The sequence below is a fragment of the Canis lupus genome, chromosome 5, assembly GCF_003254725.2.
Source record: "Canis lupus dingo isolate Sandy chromosome 5, ASM325472v2, whole genome shotgun sequence".
NCBI classification, from domain to species: Eukaryota; Metazoa; Chordata; class Mammalia; order Carnivora; family Canidae; genus Canis; species Canis lupus.
In genome coordinates, this window is record NC_064247.1 from 48,066,603 (window position 1) to 48,086,166 (window position 19,564).

Here is a 19,564-nt window from a genome sequence, read left to right on the forward strand (position 1 = left end):
AGCACTAGATGCATTATTTAGAGCATTGATTGTAGGGGTGGTAATAGCAGGGCTTCCTATTTGAGAAAAACCACCATAGGAGGCTCCAGTTGTCAATGGGAGTGCATCAGACATCTTGGGTAGGACAAGGAAGTGGGCGAACCATTACTTCTAAAGGAAAGAATAACCAAACTAGGCAGCAATTCCTCGCTATTTTATTCCACAGGGAAAACCAGGCATTCGCCCTCTACTCTTTCTGCTCCCACCTTGCACAAAAATCAAAGAGGATAATGGAGGTAGGGGTAGGGTTAGATGAGGGACTTTGTTCGGGTTTTTTTTTAGAAAAAAATTCAGAAAGAGCGAAGGTGCATGCACATGGGGTAGTGGGGTAGAAGGAGAGGGAGAATCATAAGCAGGTACCATGCCCAGTGTGGAGCTCAATGTGGGACTTGATCCCACAATCCTGAGATCATGACCTGAACCTAAATCAAGAGTCTGACACTTAACCAACTGAGCCCCCCAGGTGCCCTGAGGGACTGACTTTAAAAACAGAATCAGTTGGGGCACCTGGGTGGCTCAGTGGTTGAGCATCTGCCTTTGGCTCAGGTTGTGATCCCAGGGTCTTGGGATCGAGTCCCACATGGGGCTCCCTGCAGGGAGCCTGCTCCTCCCTCTGCCTGTGTCTCCCCCTCTCTTTCTGTGTCTCTCATGAATAAATAAATAAAATCTTAAAAAAAAACAAACCCTAAAAAACAGAATTACAAAGAAGATAGTCCATGCTAATTATAGAATCCTAAATCTTGCCTTGCTAAAAAAAATTATTGGACTATATCTTTGTAAGCAAAATCCAGCTTGTTCCAACTTTTAAAAAGTAATCTCTACACTCAATGTGGGGCTTGAGCCCATAGACCCAAGATCAAGAGTCGTGGATTCTACTGACTGAGCCAGCCAGATGCCCCATGGCTTGTCCTAATTTTAATATGAGGATAGATTTAAAACCATGAAAGAGGCCAGCTGCCAATGCAGAGGACTCTCATGAGCAGAAAGGCCATTGTCTGAAATGCACTGAGTAGAATTCTCTGGTTTCATGATCTTTAAATATACTACAGAAGCTGGCCTGTCTTCTTAAGGCAAACCTGCAGGCCACAGGCTGATTATGCATCATTATGTATCTATACACATCCACCACAACTAGAGCAAGTCCAAATGTGGGCCCTAAAGAAAGGAAACATGTTACCTGACCAAACAGCTATTTCTTAACTAAACACATCATATGCTCTTGTGGACTAGATGACTGCATGGCATAAAAGAACAGCCTGTCCTGACAAATAAAAAAGATAACTTTTTAGTTGATACATAATGTTCCATTATGTCCTGGTCATCTTTAATAAGAAGTATAGACCATCCCTCCATACTGGGTAATATAATTCAGCTGGACGCCAGGAAATGTTTTGAGTTTTCAAAGCTCTCCTTCCACTTAATTGCTTTTTTCATGTTAACCTGTTGCTTTTTTCATGTTAACCTGTTGTTAACCTGTTCATGAATACAGTTTATGGAAGAGAGGAGCTATAGCTGAGGTCTATCCAATACAAATAGATACAGTTTTAAGAAGTTTTTTTATTGAGATATGACTGTTCTGAAATAAATTATATTTGAAGTGTACAATTTATACTGTGAGTTTATGTGATTTAAACCTATGCAACCATCACCGGAATCAAGAAAATGCACATATTAGATTTAGTTTCAAGTGACCATTACAGAATAATTTGTGGACTTACAGATCACATAAGTATCTAGGCATGTATGTATCTCTACTTTTGAATATTCAATCTATTTATTTTACAAAGCCGATTATGATAACAGCAGTTAATTAACCCAGGGAGGAAAAAAAACCCCTCAAAACTTCTGACCACTAAAAAACAGTGTTGTATGCTAAAGTGGTCAAGTGAATTCCCAGAGAGGCCTTGCTTATTTTTCTAACCTCATACACTTGTGTTTTAATGAATGTACTGGGAATATGTCCTAATCCAATGATGAAGCACAGTAAAAGTCTGCAGAGAAACCCTGAATTTAATTTGCAATGAGCCTGGCCTCTCCTTTAACTCCTTCTTGCCTATATTTTCTGCCCTTAATTATATCTGTGGTTTCATCTTGGGAGGCAGACTGGAACCACCAAAGGGAAAATAAAATTCTATGATGTCATTCATAACGTGCTATATTAAAGTTGCACAGCAAAAATGCACATGCCCACCATAAAATGTTAACTATTCAATTAAATTCATCCAATGAAAGAAATAAATGTTGCCTAAAGGTTTCACACCATCAAAAAGCTCTTTCGTTCCACCTACCAGAATGCCTGGCATTGACCTGCCACTCATCCGTTCCCTAGTTCAAACACTGCCTGCCTCGGCATTTTTTAAAAAAGCCTTAACGCCTTTGCTAATTGAGAGTACATTTAAAAGATGTGGGCTAAACATTTCAACTTATTAATAAGTACCATGTACCACCTAAAAGAAGACTCTACATTTTCATCAACTAGAAAACAAAAGAGGAAAGGCACGGACCTCTGCTGTACTTAAAGATTTATTGCAAGTAAGAAGACAATACTTGAAACTGCAGTTAAAGTCTTTAAATCATCAGGTGTGCATGTTTATGCATATGTGTCTATAGGTCTGTGTTTTTAGGAGAGAATTTAGACAGGTATAATGGAGAGGCAAAAAGCCCAAATTGCAATACCATACACTCTCATTCGATATTAAGAATATAAAACTAGATAGGTTATACTTTTCCCTTTAATTAAAGTTTTCACAGATTTAGATGGATAATCTGCCATGATTCTGATGACAGTTATTCAATGCACATTAAAAAAAGAAAAAAGTTAAGATACAATATTTGCTAAATGGGAGAGAAGTGAGGATATAGTTGAGTGACAAGGCAGTTGAGTAAATGGACTTTGTGCCTCAAGATCAGTAAAGGAATTGTATTTGCTAGTATTTTTTTCTAGAGATAGATTTATTTATTTATATTAGGTCTTTAAATTTTTAAAATTTTTCAAGAGCGGGGAGGGGCAGAAAAAGAATCGTAAGTAGAAACAGGCTTCATACTCAGTGGGGAGCCCAACGTGGGCTGGACCTCACAACCCTGAGATCATGACCTGAGTCAAAACCAAAAGTCTGACACTTAAGCAACTGAGCCACCCAGCCGCCCCTGTATTTGCTGGTATTAAATAAAATTCATAGTCCTATACCTCTAATATCTGGTCGCCAGCCCAAAGTCTTCCATCTCTGGCTGCTGCTCCTTCTTCGTAGACTTCATGTATAACTATAGCATCCTATAAAAAACAAATTCTTATTAATTTTCAACAACCATAAATGCTTCCTTACACAAACAACCAAACCATAGGCAGCAACCCATAATTTGCTATACACTAATAATGTCATACTTTATTTGACCTAAAGATAAACAAACTACACAGTTATGATATATTCAGAGGTATAATTAATTTTTCCTAGGTTTATTATTTCATTCTTTTAGGACTGGCTTTGCCTAATATTTCAAGTTAAACTTCCCCCATGTGTTTTACTGTTAGCCTGTACATTGCTGCTGTGTGTGAACTTGAGGTGAACTGTGTGTCATTCTTATTTACATTTTATGGTATATTTTGAAACATGGTTTCAGGTATTTATTAGTATTCAAGGATTTGGCATAGCTGTGTGGCCTGATGCAGGAGGTCTGTCAGGCCTCATTACTTGGGCAATGAAAGAAAAGAACTGAAGTGGAATGAAATGATCCTGGAGGATGAAGCATGGAGAAGGGGAAAGCGTGTTCATGAACCTAAGTATAAGACAGTTGTGGGTTCAAATTCTGACCTGCTGTTGTATAATTTTGGGCAAATTAACTCCTGAATGTAGCATTCTGGGCTGTAAAATCAGGACAATACCTAAGGTAGGTAAACTTAGGCTGGGGAAAGTGTATCATGGATAATGAATTTATTTTTTATTTTTATTTTATTTTATTTATTTATTTATTTTTTTATGGATAATGAATTTAAAAGATTCCTATCTTTTCAAATTAATAACCTTACAGTTTACATCTATACACCCAAGTATTTACATGTATATGTATTTTCGTGAGACTATTTTTAAAATATTCATTTGGGGGATGCCTGGGTGGCTGGGATGCCTGGTGGCTCAGCGGTTGAGCATCTGCTTTTGGCTCAGGGCATGATCCTGGGGTCTGGGATCGAGTCCCGCATTGGACTCCCTGTGGGGAGCCTGCTTCTCCCTCTGCCTGTGTCTCTGCCTCTCTCTCTCTCTGTCTCTCATGAATAAATAAAATCTTTAAAAAATTTCAATTGAATATGATCACATAACTTCTGCTTCATGTTGAGCAAATAGGGTTTTTTTTCTAAAAAGATTATTTATTTTAGAGAGAGACAGAGAAAAAGAGCTTATGAGTGAGAGGGGCACAGGGAGAGGGAAAGAGAATCTCAAGCAGACTCTCTGCTGAGCACAGAGTCTGAGCAGGGCTTGATCTCACAATCCTGAGATCATTGTCTGAGTTGAAATCAAGAGTCTTGACTCTTAACCAAATGAGCCACCCAGGGACTCCATAAGTAGGGGATTTTTATGGAGCTGAAAACTGAACCAGAAGTCATTGGTTTTTGTTTGTTTGTTTGTTTATCAGACTGACTGGCACTGAAAAGCAATACACAAGAATATTAAGAGGTTCTACAACCAGGTAACCAACTGGATTCCAAATATCTTTATAATATTAAATACTTTCATTTAGAGAGGTAGCTCTCAGGAGACAGGAAAAATTCCTTAATCCAGTTTTCATTGTGGATTCTGTGTCACCAACAGATTTTAGACCACTCTTTGTTTTAACTCTGATTTATGAAATTTTCAGATCCAGGGAGCATCTACACTGCCAATAGTTGGTTTCTCTGAACTGTTTCAGGGAAACGGTTTTGTGGAAACATGCTGGGTCAGTGGCTTCAGGTGATCCCAACAACACTGCCAAGATGACGCCAAGGGCCACTTTTATGAAAGAAGTGCAAAGGAGAAACTAATGCAAGCTCCTGGTAACACTCCATGTCATGCTGGCTTTCCATGTCTGGAGGCCAAATGCCCCATCTTCACTGGACTAGGAGAATCAGACTGAACTCTTACTATACATAGTTTTTACAGAGTTAAACTTAGCATAAATAACTTTAATCTTGCAACAATACAAGAGTCAAATGGGAAATTTCTCTTTGTTTATGCTTAAAAGGAAGAAAAAGACCCAATGGAGTTTTTATTTCGTAAAGGTAGCCTGAATCCAAAACTCTTCAATACTTTCTGGGTGTTCAGTGAACTCTTATACATTAAAGAAATATACTGTCTCTCAAATGTCAAACTTATGGCTGATGATCTGTTTTTGGTCCGTGAGTCTGTGTGAGAAACTCCCTATTTCTTCCCTTGACTACTGCTGTTAATATCTCTTAAAGTTATCAGTGAAAATACAAGAAAACATGAGATACTCTGACCTACCAATAGAAAAAAGTTACATTTCTTACCATGTGCCCTGTGTGCTGAAAGTGGGTTGTGAAGTTATGGCTCTGACAGCTGCATTAACTAGGGGTGCAAGAGGTGAGGGCCGACAGCTAAATTAGAAATGTGGGCTGGTGAATTGAAAAGAAAAATGGATTTATTTTTCAAAACTTACATGGTTCATAAAGCAGGACAGAATAATAAAAAAAAGATACTGCATTGAGATATTTTAGGCATCTATTTGATAGGGCAGTATTAAAATTTTATTTCTTTCTGCTTTGAAACAATTGTGATTAGATGAAATAATGGGTCCTTAATGAAAGAATGCCCTTTATGGTTTTAAATAAAAAATTTGGAGTTGATTATACATATATTCTTATCTCTTCATTGTATATCCTCTTAAATGTTAATGATTTTGAGCTATTCCAGCAAAACTGCTTGTTGGCACAGTTCTGAGTGCCTTCTCTCCCACTCCTATCTCTGCATATTTAAATAACATTCCTTCACCCTAGAATACCTCAGTGACTCTGTCTAACAGTACCAATGACTTCTTCTAAAACACATCTATTCCAGAAGCAGTGTATTAATCATTTCCCTGTGGGTGGGTTGCTGGCTTACACTGAAGAGAGGCTGTGGAGACAAATGATTATGAGCTAAGTCTCTGGAGTCAGATTTCTTAGTCCAAATCCTGGCCCTGCTACTTCTGGCCATGGGCCTTGGGAAGACTCCACAGGCCTTAGCTTCCTCATGTTTATATGGTTTTAACAATATTATCTACACATAAAGCTTTATGTACAATGCCAGCACATAGTAAGGAAGTGAGAACATCTCATTTATTTAATACCTCTGTGCCAAAGCTGCTGCACGCTTCCCATCCATGCCATTCAATCCTCATAACAAGGAAGCAAGTGCAGTATTATTAGTCTCCTTTACAATTGGGGATATGGAGGCTCAGAAGCATTCAGCCTTGACCAGATCTTTGCAGCTTCTAAGTAGGAAAGATCAAATTCCAACTTGGGACTGTTTAACACCAAAGCCTGTGTTCCTACCACTACTGCAAGCATCTCATCTGTTTTGAATATTTTATTTTGCACTTGTATAAAAGCTAACTTGGGATTTTCCATATGGCATCAATTCTGTTGAATTATTGTCTCCTCAACTCCACAGCAAAAACCTTAAGGGCATAAGCTGATCATTTTATAGAGAGTGAACAAAAAGACAACTGTGGAAGTGAAAATTGAAGCCTTTGGCTTAATGAGGTGCGGTGATGATCTATGGACCTCACTTGCTAGTGCTGGTACCTGGTTCGGGGTTTGTGCTACAGAGAGCACGAGTCTCCCCAGTCCAACACAGAGTCTCTCTCTTAATTCTGTTTGTTATTCTTGTCTCTTTCCTTCCTTCCTTTCATTTTTTTCCATCCTCTTTCTGCATATCCATATTATTCACTGAATGATTTTTTTTCCTACAGAAACAGCTATAAAAGAAAATTATATACAAGGGATGCATTGAGTTTAAAATAAAAAGTTGTTCAGTCCAAAAACATATTAATTCCTAATTAATGGCAGACTTAAGAATCATTTATAGATGACCAAGACTGACATACAATCAGAAACTAATTTCCTCTTGGTAGTTTTTTTTTTTTTAATATTTAATTTATTTATTCATGAGAGACACAGAGAGCAGCAGAGACACAGGCAGAGGGAGAAGGCTCCATTCAGGGAGCCCGATGCAGGACTCGATCCCAGAACCCGGGATCATGCACTGAGCTGAAGGCAGATGCTCAACCGCTGAGCCATTCAGGCGTCCCTCCTCTTGGTAGTTGTGATTTTCACTGGGACAAGAGAAATTTAAGTAAGATGATCTGTTTATTTACTCCCTGAGACAAGACCAACAATTTTTCTCTAAATGACTACTACTCTAAATGACTCTAGATGACTCATTTGTGACTGGCCAACTCTGATGCCAGGGAAGAATTTTATCAGTGAGAATCTCTCAAATACTAGGTTATTCCTAATCAGAGGGGGTCAGGTGGATTTCAGATACGTAGGAAAAGTCTTCTGCTTAAAAACTTCTCTCTCATCAGTTTCTGTCTGAAACAGGTTTAACCAGACACACAGGAAGAAGTAGCTGGCTAGTAAATTTAACATATTATTTAAGGCACCGCTGTCTTAATGTCTCCATTCTTAAAACAGTAAGTATTTTTTAATAGAAATAATATACATAGAGGGTACTAGACTCAAAATAGCATACACTGAAAAGATTCTCTGGAACACTGTCCTTCAGTCACCATATATCCCTAATTAGAAATGAAAAATATGGGCAGCCCTGGTGGCGCAGTGGTTTAGCGCCGCCTGCAGCCCAGGGCGTGATCCTGGAGACCCTGGATCGAGTCCCACGTCAGGCTCCCTGCATGGAGCCTGCTTCTCCCTCTGCCTGTGTCTCTTCCTCTCTCTCTCTCTCTCTCTCTCTCTCTGCATCTCTATGAATAAATAAATAAAATTAAAAAAAATCTTTAAAAAAAAAGAAATGAAAAATATTAAGCTTCTTGTGTATTTTTATGGAGGTGGTCTATATATCTATATTTGGAAAGTACAAAGTCACCAAAGGCTTGAAGGTCATGGTCTCTTTCATCTGCTACCTCTTTTGTTTCATGAACTTGTACTTGAGCCAGGCAAGTGCCACCTCTTCTACAAAAGTTTCTCTCTCTCCCCTTGGAAAGGTTGATCAACCTTCCTGTGGTTACTGCTGTATTTCTTAGTATTATTGAACTTATCACAGTATCACAAGAGCTTCTTCATGGATTGAGGTCCTGTATGACACCCTAGCCTCAGTGCAACCTTCCAATTCCTCCTTGTATCCTAGTGCTGAGCCCAGAGTAGGCAATGAGTAAATGTTTGCTAAATGATTATCAAGAAATTGGTTGGAGATTGAAAAAGGCATCAAAATGGTACAGAGAGAGGAGGCTGGCAGGGTACGTCATAATCTTAACCTAATCCAACCAAGCTTCTCTGTTTTTAAAAATCCCAATCAAGCTTCTAATGGCAAAATATTAGTGATATTCAATCAAAATGCCCGTCACACATGGATATTAAATCCATGTGAATTTCTAGAGGATGCTTTAGCTCAAAGAGCAATTTTTTGAAGGAGGAGGAAGGGCAGAGGGAGGCAGAAGGGTAGAGGGAGAGCGAGAATCTCAAGCAGATTATGTGCTGAGTGCCAAGCTCAACGAGGGGCTCAATCTCACACCCTGAGATCACAACCTGAGCTGAAATCAAGAGTCAGATGCTTAATTGACTGACTGAGCCAACCAGGCACCCCTCAAAGAACAATTTCAAAAGTCAAGGATGTGGGACTTTATCACTGAGCCCCACAAAAATCACAAACTCCTCCAGGGGGATTTAAACTCTGCATTGCTGGTCAAGAATTTTACAACACGCAGTAATGGACCCTTATGGTCAAAGTCATCAGACACTTCAGCCCATCTGCCACCATTTTCTTTATTGTTCAAGCTGCCAACAAGTAGATAAAGCAACTCATCAACATACCAGTCATTCAGCAAAAGGCAATTGTATTATGGTTACCACAGGCCCAGAACCCTTAAAGAAGCCATGTGTTAGAAAAAGTAACGGGTCTTCTGTGGACTGACGAATAGCAATAAGCACCCTTGCCTAGGTGAACTCTCTCCACAGAATGAGATTTTATAGATTACATTTCTAGATATCCAGTGGATTGTTTCAACAAGCATTTCAGAACCAAATTTTGATAAAGCATTATGTCCTAGGTATTACTATAAAGGACCATGTATATACAGCTTAATTTTACTGCTTGTAGGCAGTTCTTTAATTTGGATCACTCTAGAATTAAACCCAATCTTTGCCATACTCATAAAAGCCCCCATCCCCATTCTCCTGAAAAAAAAAAAAAAATCCTAAGGGACACTTTAACTACAGAAAAATTTCACATTAAATTTCACATTTAGGGGGAAAACATATTACCAGCAGTCCCCAAAGAGTTTTATGTCTTATTTCCCTGCTTTATGGGAAAAATCCCTCCTAATAAGAAAGACCCATGAGGACCAAAGAAGGATTAAAAAGATTGTGTATAAAATGGGCATTGTTTTCCATCTGGAAGAAACCATGGTTCAGATCTGTAGTCTTAGAGGAGTAATGCTCCTTTTAAACATCTTTTAATAGAGTTCCCCTCTGTGGCTGTTGCTGTTCAGAAATGATACAGACGTGTCTTCTATACAGTAGACGACTTTCTCAGCAGGAAGGCCAAACCAGCGAGGGGTGATAATATAGCAGGGTAGTAAAGTGCTCGGTGCTGTGCAAATCAAAACGACCTTCCCCTCTATGCCGAAAAACACATGTAGATGTATTAAGTTACTGATTTGTGATGTCTACTGTAGTTAGAGAGTTTAAAAAGAAAAGTGTGGGTTAAAACTGCGAAAGAATATCTCACTTTGAACAAAGTTGATAGGCTCCAGACTAAACTTATGTAAGTAGAGTGATGAATGTCTTTAAAACATGATGCTTTTCTGTCCCAAACCCCTTGTGGCCAAATTCTTTGGAAAAAACAAGTGGACCAACCAAAAACCAAGCTTCCCTATTATATTTCAATTAGAATATGATTTGGAAAAAAAGTGTGTGTGGGGGGGTATGTTGTGGAAGAAGGACCCAGGATTGAGAAAGAGAGGAGTTAATTTTTCTCATAAGCTCTGAATGGCCAGTTTTGCAAGTGGTTCTACATTAACCACTTTGTTCATGACACTTATCAGTAAAGCACAGAGTTGAAATACATGGTTTCTAAAGTCATTCCACCTCTAAAACTGAACGCATATGGAGTGCAAAGCAAAGCAGAGAGAGCCATTGTTTTGTAGGCAAATACTTAGCCTACAAAACAATGGCTCTCTCTGCTTTGCTTGGCCTAGGAATAATAAGACCTCCTTCTAAATGGCAGAGCAGAAGCATCCCAACTCACAGGCTGAAAGAGATCAGAAGGATACTGGGTTGGGGAGAGTGGGAGGGCTGGGTCAGACTCTGGATTAGTTATCTTTTGTTGCGAAATTTAGTGGTTTAAAACAAAAACAAACCATTTGTCTATGATTCCCTGAGCTGGCACTTTGGGCTGGGTTCAGGGGGCAGTTCTGTTCTATGCTGTATCATTTGGGCTCATAGGAGTTTGTAGTCAGGTTGGCTGGGGCCTCAGCAGGGACAGCTGGGCCCCTCTCCCGCCATGTGCTTTCTTTCCAAAGGTGTGTCATCTTCCAGGAGGCCTGTCTAGGCTGGTCTGCAACATGGCAGTCTTTCAGGAGGACAAGAGCTAAGCCATAAGGCCTGGAGGCTAAGGCTTGCAAGTCATTCACTGTCACTTTCACTACTATTGGTCAAAGTAAGTCAACTGGCCAGCTCAAATTCAAGGAAACTGGAAAGAGTTGCACAAAATTTATGATCAATTTTAGCCTCCTACAGACTCTATCAAGTCTGCCAGAGGAATTTTCCAGGCTGCAAACAATGGAACACAGCAATGTACAGTGGGAAGAATCCTGGATACGGCCACATAAACCTGTGTTCAGAGATCAGCTCTGCCACTTATCCTAACTGTGTGATACTTCTATTAAGGTATTTAACCTCACTGAACCAGTGTTCCTATATCAGTAAAATGGAGTAAATCCTACCTTTTAGGGTTTGAGGATGAAGTGAGATTATGTATATAATGTCAAGCAAGGTGTCGGCCAAGTGGATGTCGAGTAATTGCTAATGAGGACTTCCAACTCATACATACCTAAGGTTGTAGGGGGTCTGTCTATATGGGGCATGAAGGAAGGAATGTGTGTCAGAGTGGTTGAAAGTCATGTCTCTAAGGATGAATGACACTAGTCTTGGTCTGTTTTTTAATTTCTATTTTTCCTATAATTATGGTGAGCTAAGAATACAATTGATTGCTGTTTTTCTTTTCTTCTTTCTTTACTTTTTCCTCCTTCCTTCTTTCCTAGATTTTATTTTACTTATTCATGAGAGACACAGAGAGAGGCAGAGACATAGGCAGAGGGAGAAGCAGGGTCCCTCCAGGGAGCCTGATGTGGGACTCGATCCCAGGACCCCTGGATCCCAACCTGAGCCAAAGGCAGATGCTCAACCACTGAGCCACCCAGGAGTCCCTAGATTTTAAATAATCTCTACACCAAATGTGGGACTTGAATTTACTGAGATCAAGAGTCATATGCTCTACCAACTGAGCCAGCCAGAGGACCCCCCAACTGCTAATTTTTTTCCCGACTGTTGATTTTTTTTCAAATTTTTTTTTTCATTTATTTATGATAGTCACAGAGAGAGAGAGAGAGAGGCAGAGACATAGGCAGAGGGAGAAGCAGGCTCCATGCACCGGGAGCCCGACGTGGGATTCGATCCCGGGTCTCCAGGATCGCGCCCTGGGCCAAAGGCAGGCGCCAAACTGCTGCGCCACCCAGGGATCCCCAGACTGCTGATTTTTAAGAAAGATTATGCTAAGGGATATTTCAGGTTCTTTTTTTTTTTTTTTAAACGTTTAATTTATTTATTCATGAAAGACAGAGAGAGAGAGGAGGGAGAGGCAGAGACACAGGCAGAGGGAGAAGCAGGCTCCATGCAGGGAGCCCAACGTGGGACTTGATCCCGGGACTCTAGGATCAGGCCCTGGGCTGAAGGCAGTGCTAAACCGCTGAGCCACCCGGGTTGCCCGATATTTCAGGTTCTTCTTTTCTCTTTCTCTCTTTCTCTCTTGCTTTCTTTTTCAGAGGGAGACAGAGAAGGGCAGGGCAGAGGGAGAGAGAGAGAATCTTAAGAGCCTCCATGTCCAGCACAGAGCCCAATGTAGGGCTCGATCTCACAACCCTGAAATCATGACTTGAGGTAAAATCAAGAGTCCAAACGGATGCTTAACTGACTGAGCCACCCAGGCACCCCTTTAGGTTATTCTTTCATTTTTCTTTTCTTTTCTTTTTTTAAAGATTTTATTTATTCACAAGAGACAGAGAGAGAAGCAGGCTCCCTGCAGGAAGCCTGATACGGGACTCGATCCCAGGACCCCGGGATTGTGCCCTGGGCCAAAGGCAGGCACTCAACCGCTGAGCCACCCAGGTGTCCCTAGGTTATTCTTTCTAAAGTCATGGACCACTCAGGGCTAAGGCCAAGGGACCATTTGAATCCCAACAAGATCTAAGCCAGATTGCAAAGTCCTGGTATTTTGACATTTTTTATTTTCATTAAGTATAGTCAGTATTCCCTGTTTTTGGGTTCCATATTTGCAAATTCACCCACTCCCCCCAAATCAAGGTTCCTAGGGCATTAACAGTCATTTGTGGACATGGGCAAAGTGGTGAAAAATTTGAGTTGCCTGATTCACTTGTTCCCAGGTGAAGTACAACAGGGCGACATTTTGCCTTCCTGTTTCATCTCTCATGCTGTGAACAAACACCTTTTTTGTGGCCTTTTTAGTGCCACATGTTTTATATTTTGTGCTTTTTGTTTATGCTTTTGCTGTTTAAAACATCCCCCAAGCACAAGACTGAAGTGCTTATGTTTCTAAGCAGGAGAAGGCTGTGATGTGCCATATGGAAAAAGTACATGTGTTAGTTAACTGTTGTGCATTTATGAGTTACCATGTTGCTGTCATGAGTTCAATGTTAATGAATCAACAATAGATATTAAAATAACCTATTTTTAAAAAGTAACACACATAAAACAAGATTATGTATTTATGACTATTAAAAAATGTTGTGACCGTGGGGTGCCTCGGTGGCTAGGTCTGTTAAGTGTCTGCCTTTGGCTCAGATCATGATCCTGGGGTCCTGGAATCAAGCCCCCCATCAGACTTTCTGTTCAGCCAGGAGCTTGCTTCTCCCTCTCCCTCTGTCTGCTGCAGCAGCACAAGCAGGATAGATAGATAGGTAGATAGATAGATAAATAAAATCTTAAAAAAAAAAAAAAGTTGTGACTAGAGGAATCCATCTCTGCATTTACCCCAGAAGTAATGGTTTAGTATTCACTATTCAGTGTTTGCTATGACTTTATAGAACACGAACACGATTACTGTGAATAACAAGAACGGACTATACTTCCTACTGTTGCTTCTCCCTGGTGATACTTGTCTACAACACAGCTGGGAAGCCTCATGTGAAAGTGATAAAGGCAGAAATGCAAACACAAGCTATGTATAATAGGGATGGCAGGACTCCTATCAACAAAGGCAGGTCTCTGTTTCCCCTGCTACAGTGGGGCAGTAGGTTGATTAACCCAGGGATGAAGATGGAATGCATGTTTTTTGCTGTAGCATGTGTTACTATGATTACATTCCATGTGTTCCGTAGATCTGTATTTTTTGTAACCCATTACAAAGGTAAAAAGCAAAAATGCTAATCTGCTCCACCTTAAACCTCCTGCTTTGATGCAAAAGGTATTTGGCATACCCTCACGAATTCATGAGAAGCAACATGTTAAAGAGATTACTTTCAATATCTCATAAGAACATGCACGACTTAAGGCAGAATGTAGCCAATAAGTGCCATATTTTATTTATTCTAAGATGATTTTTCTCATTTTATTTTAATTTTATAATTTGGATGAATCTCAGAGTCAAGTGTACATTCAATATACTGCTTTCCTGCCATGGATATGATAAAAGATTATTACTTTAGAAGAAGTACAACATCTGTCAAGCTGATATAGTTCTGCTTGCCAACTTTATAGGTTGAATATATAATTGTTTCTGTTCAGAAAACCTGAAGAAGTCATATAAGCTATCCAAGGGAAGTCAACAAGAGTCAAAAATAACTTATATTTGGAATCATACTTTTTGAAAACTGGACACTCTTGCTAAAAAATTAGGGTTCACTATGTAGCTTTTCTAAGAATCTCAAAACACAGTCTTCAATTAATCCCCATAAAACTCCACAGCAAAAGGAACAAAGGGCAAGTCTCTATATCCTAATCTCAATTTATTCATTTATTCTAATATGCTTTGGTTAGGGTATGAAGATTCACACCTACCAAACCTTCAAGAGAAAGAAAATAGATCACAATGTTCAGTACCTACTATATTGAAATACTGAAATATTCTTGGGTAATTAACTAAAACAACATAAATGAGTGTTAAATCAGCAACACTAGTGGCTCTTTTGACTAAAAGTATGGATCAAATGATCAGATACACAGGAAGCAGTAACAGCAATCTGTGTGTGTGTGTGTGTGTGTGTGTTTTAAAGCAATGGACTAAATCAGCTATCCTAAAACGCAAGCTTGGGGATTGCAAACTCTTACATATTATAGGTAACTAAAATATGGAATGAAAATCACAGCAATAAAACAGCTAATATAAGAATTGCAATGAATATATAAAAAGTTTCACATTTTAAGGCTCTGAAAAGCTTTCCCTTCTCAACCTCAGAAAAGAAACTGTTTTATATTTACTTAAAATGGAGTTCCCTCGCCAAGACTGATTTAGCAAAAGGTTGATACTCATCAATATGAATATAATTTTTCATACTGAAATAGATTTATTTTAAGGAAATGGGATAATATTTGCATTATATTTTCTAAGTCCCTATAGTTCCATCTGGTCCTTATTTATCTAAACTTTACTCAGCTTGCATAATATTTTTGCTTACAGTCATATTCTTTAAGATCAGAAATGCCCAAATCTGGAAATTCAGAGGTACTATTCGTTAACATTCTTTCACTGTGATTCATAGACTTTTTGCAAACTCTGCTTTGATTTTAAAATAAAACTAAGGTAATAAGATGTTTTGTGTAAAAATATATGACTTAAGCAATAATGATAAAAGGAGCCTGGCTTTGGGGGATTACACGCCAAAGCAAACCACACTCCTCATGAAACAGACCGTGCAAAGTTCATTTGAAGGGGAACAGCAAAATAAAACACTTAATCAAATGTAAAATAGTTTTCTATTCTGCTTACTTAAAAAAAAATACGTAGTGGTTTAAATTGCTACAGTTCTACATTTAAATGGTCAAAAGCAGTAACTGCTAAACAACAGCATGCAACATGGTAAATCAGAGTTAAGCGAGGTGACTGCAGACCTGAACACATGGTTAGAGCTAAAAGACATATTTTTCACTTCAATTTCTATTTTTTTTTTTTTTTTTTTTTTTTTAAATTTTTATTTATTTATGATAGTCACACAGAGAGAGAGAGAGAGAGAGAGGCAGAGACATAGGCAGAAGGAGAAGCAGGCTCCATGCACCGGGAGCCCGACGTGGGATTCGATCCCGGGTCTCCAGGATCGCGCCCTGGGCCAAAGGCAGGCGCCAAACCGCTGCGCCACCCAGGGATCCCCTTCACTTCAATTTCTAAATGGATGACTTTACCACATAGTAGCGAAATGTGACAGCCCCTCTACCTCGATGCTTCTTGCTAGTATACCTCTCCTATCTATAGAACTTCTGTTTAATGAGACTGAATTAAATCGGTACTAAATCAGGTGGTGAAAAAAAATGGAGAGAAATAAGATTCCAAATCTGACATTCCCAGGCCTTTTAAATACTAACAGTATCTAAATTTTACAATCTGTTCTGGGCATCCACTGACCTCATTTACAACGGGATGGTACCAAGAATATAAAGACAAAATAAATGCCCTAGGATAATTGTTTTCCTCTTGCAAAGAGACAAGTTATCTCCACCTCAGAGATACAATACAAATATAACAACTAGGGCTTATATTCATAAACTTAACCTGTCTAAAAACGATAACAATGACTAGCTTCCATAAAACAAAACCAAACAATAATTAAGCCTTATTTTCTAGTTAAAAAAACTCAAGACTTTGAAGCTTTGAGAAACTTGTGAGATGGGAATGCAAAGAGAGAGAATGAGTTTCATCAGACTGACATAACCTTGAGAAAAAGACTTATTGATGTAAATGTTCCTGCCTGATTAAAAAATAAAGCTCAATAATAATATCCTTGCAAAGAGTGGCTGCCTGCATTTGTCAAAATATTTCTTGAGATTTGGCACTCACTACATACTTCATTCCACCTTTGCTCAGCTGATGTTTTAGAAAGTTCTTCCTTATGAAAATGTGAAATCTGTTTTTCACTGAGCTCCTTGGAAGAACCTGTTCATATCCATCATCCACAAAAAGATAATCTTACATATGTTTGCAGAGAGTTGTCATTGTCCCTTCTGATCTTCTCTTTCCTAACTCTATTCAATTCTTCCTCACAATGATGTGGTTTTAACAACGTCCTTGTTGACCACATAAACACGCCCAGAAATAAACAGGATACTCTAGCTACAGTTAAAACTGATCAGGGGAGTGCTTCAGACAGATCTAACAGCAGGTGCAAATGCCTTGAAAGAACTGAAAGAGGCCAGCATGGCCAGAGTTCAGAATGGCTCTTTCTCCACATTACTTGTTCAATACCAAAAACAGTCCAAGTCTGCCAATATTCTGAAATAAAAGATTTGTTCAAATTTTTCTTTCTCTTCTCTAGAATTCCCAAGGCTGATAACAAAATAAGTACAACAAAATGACACTGGAGAACTATGTTTTACCCCTTCTGAGGGCAATAGAGATAAGACTTCTGATAAATGATACAACAAACATTTCAGAGAAGGGGAATTGAAGGATTCAGGGAGAGGCTTCAGAAATATGTGGTGAACATCACAAGAGGTAAGAGTTCTTGGTCTTTCATTGGTCAGAATATGCCACGTCTGCCGAGTTGCAAGATTTCATGCAAACTAGCACCCTAAGACCAGAAAGAATGGTGGTGGTGGGGAGAGATAAGATGATGGGTGGATGGCTGGTTGGAAGGAAATAAAAAATAGGAATAAATATATTACCTATTTTATGCCTTATCGGATTTCCTTGCTGTGTGCCCCTCTAAACTCATATGTAGAAACTCCAATGCCAATGGGATGGTATTAGGAGGTGGGACTTTTTGGAGGTGATTAGATCATGAGAGCAGAGTCTTCATGAGTGAAATTAGTGTCCTTATGAAAGAGGCCTCACAGAGGTTCCTTCTACTATGTGGGGGACATGAGAAGTCTACAACCTAGAAGAAGGCCTTCATCTGACCATGATAGCAGCCTGATCTTGGACTTCCAGGCATCAGACTATGAGAAATAAATTTCTAATGTTTGTAAGCCACCAGTCTGTGGTATTTTGTTATAGCAGCCTGAACAGATTAAGATATTGGCTTACAAGAAATATATAAAAATTTATCCATATTAATTAAATCTAGAAAGTGTGTACTGTAGTTCCACTTCTTTCTTTCTTCCTTTCTCTCTCCCTCTCTCTCTTTCTTGATGTTGAACTCACAACCCTGAGATCAGTACCTGAGCTGAGATCAAGAGCTGGACGGTTAACTGACTAAACCACCCAGATACCCCTAATTATACACTTTTCTACTTAACAGAGAAAATCCTTATTTTCATAGTCCTTAATAGGAACTTTCATTGGCCAGTCCCTTATCTTAGACCATAAACACTGAAGGTAGTAGAATAAACTTGACTGAATGTGTAAGGAGAGGGTTATTTCACTCAACTTTATGTCCTCAGCACTAAGGAAAGGGCAGTCTTTTTTATTTATGAGAGACACAGAGAGAGAGGAGAGAGGAGAGCGCGCGCAGCAGAGACACAGGCAGAGGGAGAAGCAGGCTCCACGCAGGGAGCCCTACACAGGACCGATCTCAGGTCTCCAGGATCACACCAGGGGTGGGGGTGGGGGTAAGGCGGTGCTAAACCACTGAGACACCCGGGCTGCCCCGAAAGGGCAGTCTTGAAGCAAACATATGCAGGCTATCACAGATGAACCACATTCACCAAAAACAGACCTGAGAGCACATCATAAGATTAAAACAACAGAGGCAGAAGTTTGTCTTTGAGGATTGGGTCCAGGTGTGCCCGTAAACCTTCCAGAGAGACTCATCCTCACCATTATCTTGGTTTATTTTGAAAGGCTTAGATGACTGGCTGCAAACATATTGGGATGCTAAGTGAGATCTCCCTCTCTGATCTCAGAAACCATCTGCCTTGTCTCTGGAGCAATTATTTATAGCAGATAGCAATGATGTGGTGTCAAGACCAAGTCCCAGAGGTTTTATTCCTTCAAAGGCGGCAAAAGTATCTATTGGATACACAACAAAGAGGGCCCAGAAACCCTAATTGGGAGAGTTGGCGCAGTTGCTTAAGAAGGGTCACCAGCACTCAGGATGTGCTCTTTCCCCACATCAGAGCTAAAGGAAGGATGCATCACACAATTAAATGTGCAAAGTGCAAAGGTACTTTCAACAGTGGCTCACCACTGTCCCTAATTTCCTCTCAGATACTCTCATCTTTATTTGCTAACTTCCTGGTGGCTGGGTGCCGTCCCATGACCTAACTGGATAATGTCACCTAGAGTGTCAATTAGGCTGCATATGCCATGTTAAAATTTGGAAGGAAAAACAAGATCTCTGTAGCAAACAATGGTTTTATTTGTTAAAGCATCTCCCCCAACCCTGCTGTTCAGCTTCATCAAAAAAACGACATGGCTATATATAACTCAGGAGTCTAACTTACAGCTTTTGATGAGGTACCTGAGGTTAAGAAATAAAAGCTGTGTCCCATTTCTCATTTTTAAGTGGTACTTATCCTTCCAAGGACAATGGGATTTACAGTCTCAAAAGGCAGAACTATATATTATGAACCTCAGAATGCTGTTAAAGAATTTGGGGGGGGGGTGCTGCCTTGTGGTGGCAAGAGAAGCAGAATATAGTATTTAGTAAACAGCCTCGCATTTAGGAAGCTGTAGGTGATGTGGAGCATCATGTGGAAGCTCCCAAGCTGGTAGCCAGTAGCACAAATATATGCAACGGTAAAGACTGAAGAGCAACACAGGTACATCTTACTCAGGTTATCTACCCCACCCACATAAAGCAAAATCATATTAATAACAAGGAAAAAAATCAGTTAACTCATTTGGCTAGGCAAAACACGCTATGAGATTTCCTACTGGAAAAAAAATTCCCTATTTCCTATGGGGAATCTAGTTCTGCCCAATTTTAAGCAGTATAG

At 39.5% G+C, this 19,564-nt stretch overlaps 1 protein-coding gene across 9 annotated transcripts in view; it reads right to left on the bottom strand.

The window, feature by feature from the left end:
• Nucleotides 1-19,564, bottom strand: part of PATJ (PATJ crumbs cell polarity complex component) — a 355,573-nt gene that overhangs the window by 43,660 nt on the left and 292,349 nt on the right. For all 9 annotated transcript variants that reach the window (XM_049110354.1, XM_049110355.1, XM_025427867.3 and 6 more), the window contains one exon: nt 3,227-3,310. In XM_049110354.1, the coding sequence (XP_048966311.1) occupies nt 3,227-3,310 (84 nt within the window). The remainder of the gene's footprint in view (nt 1-3,226; nt 3,311-19,564) is intronic.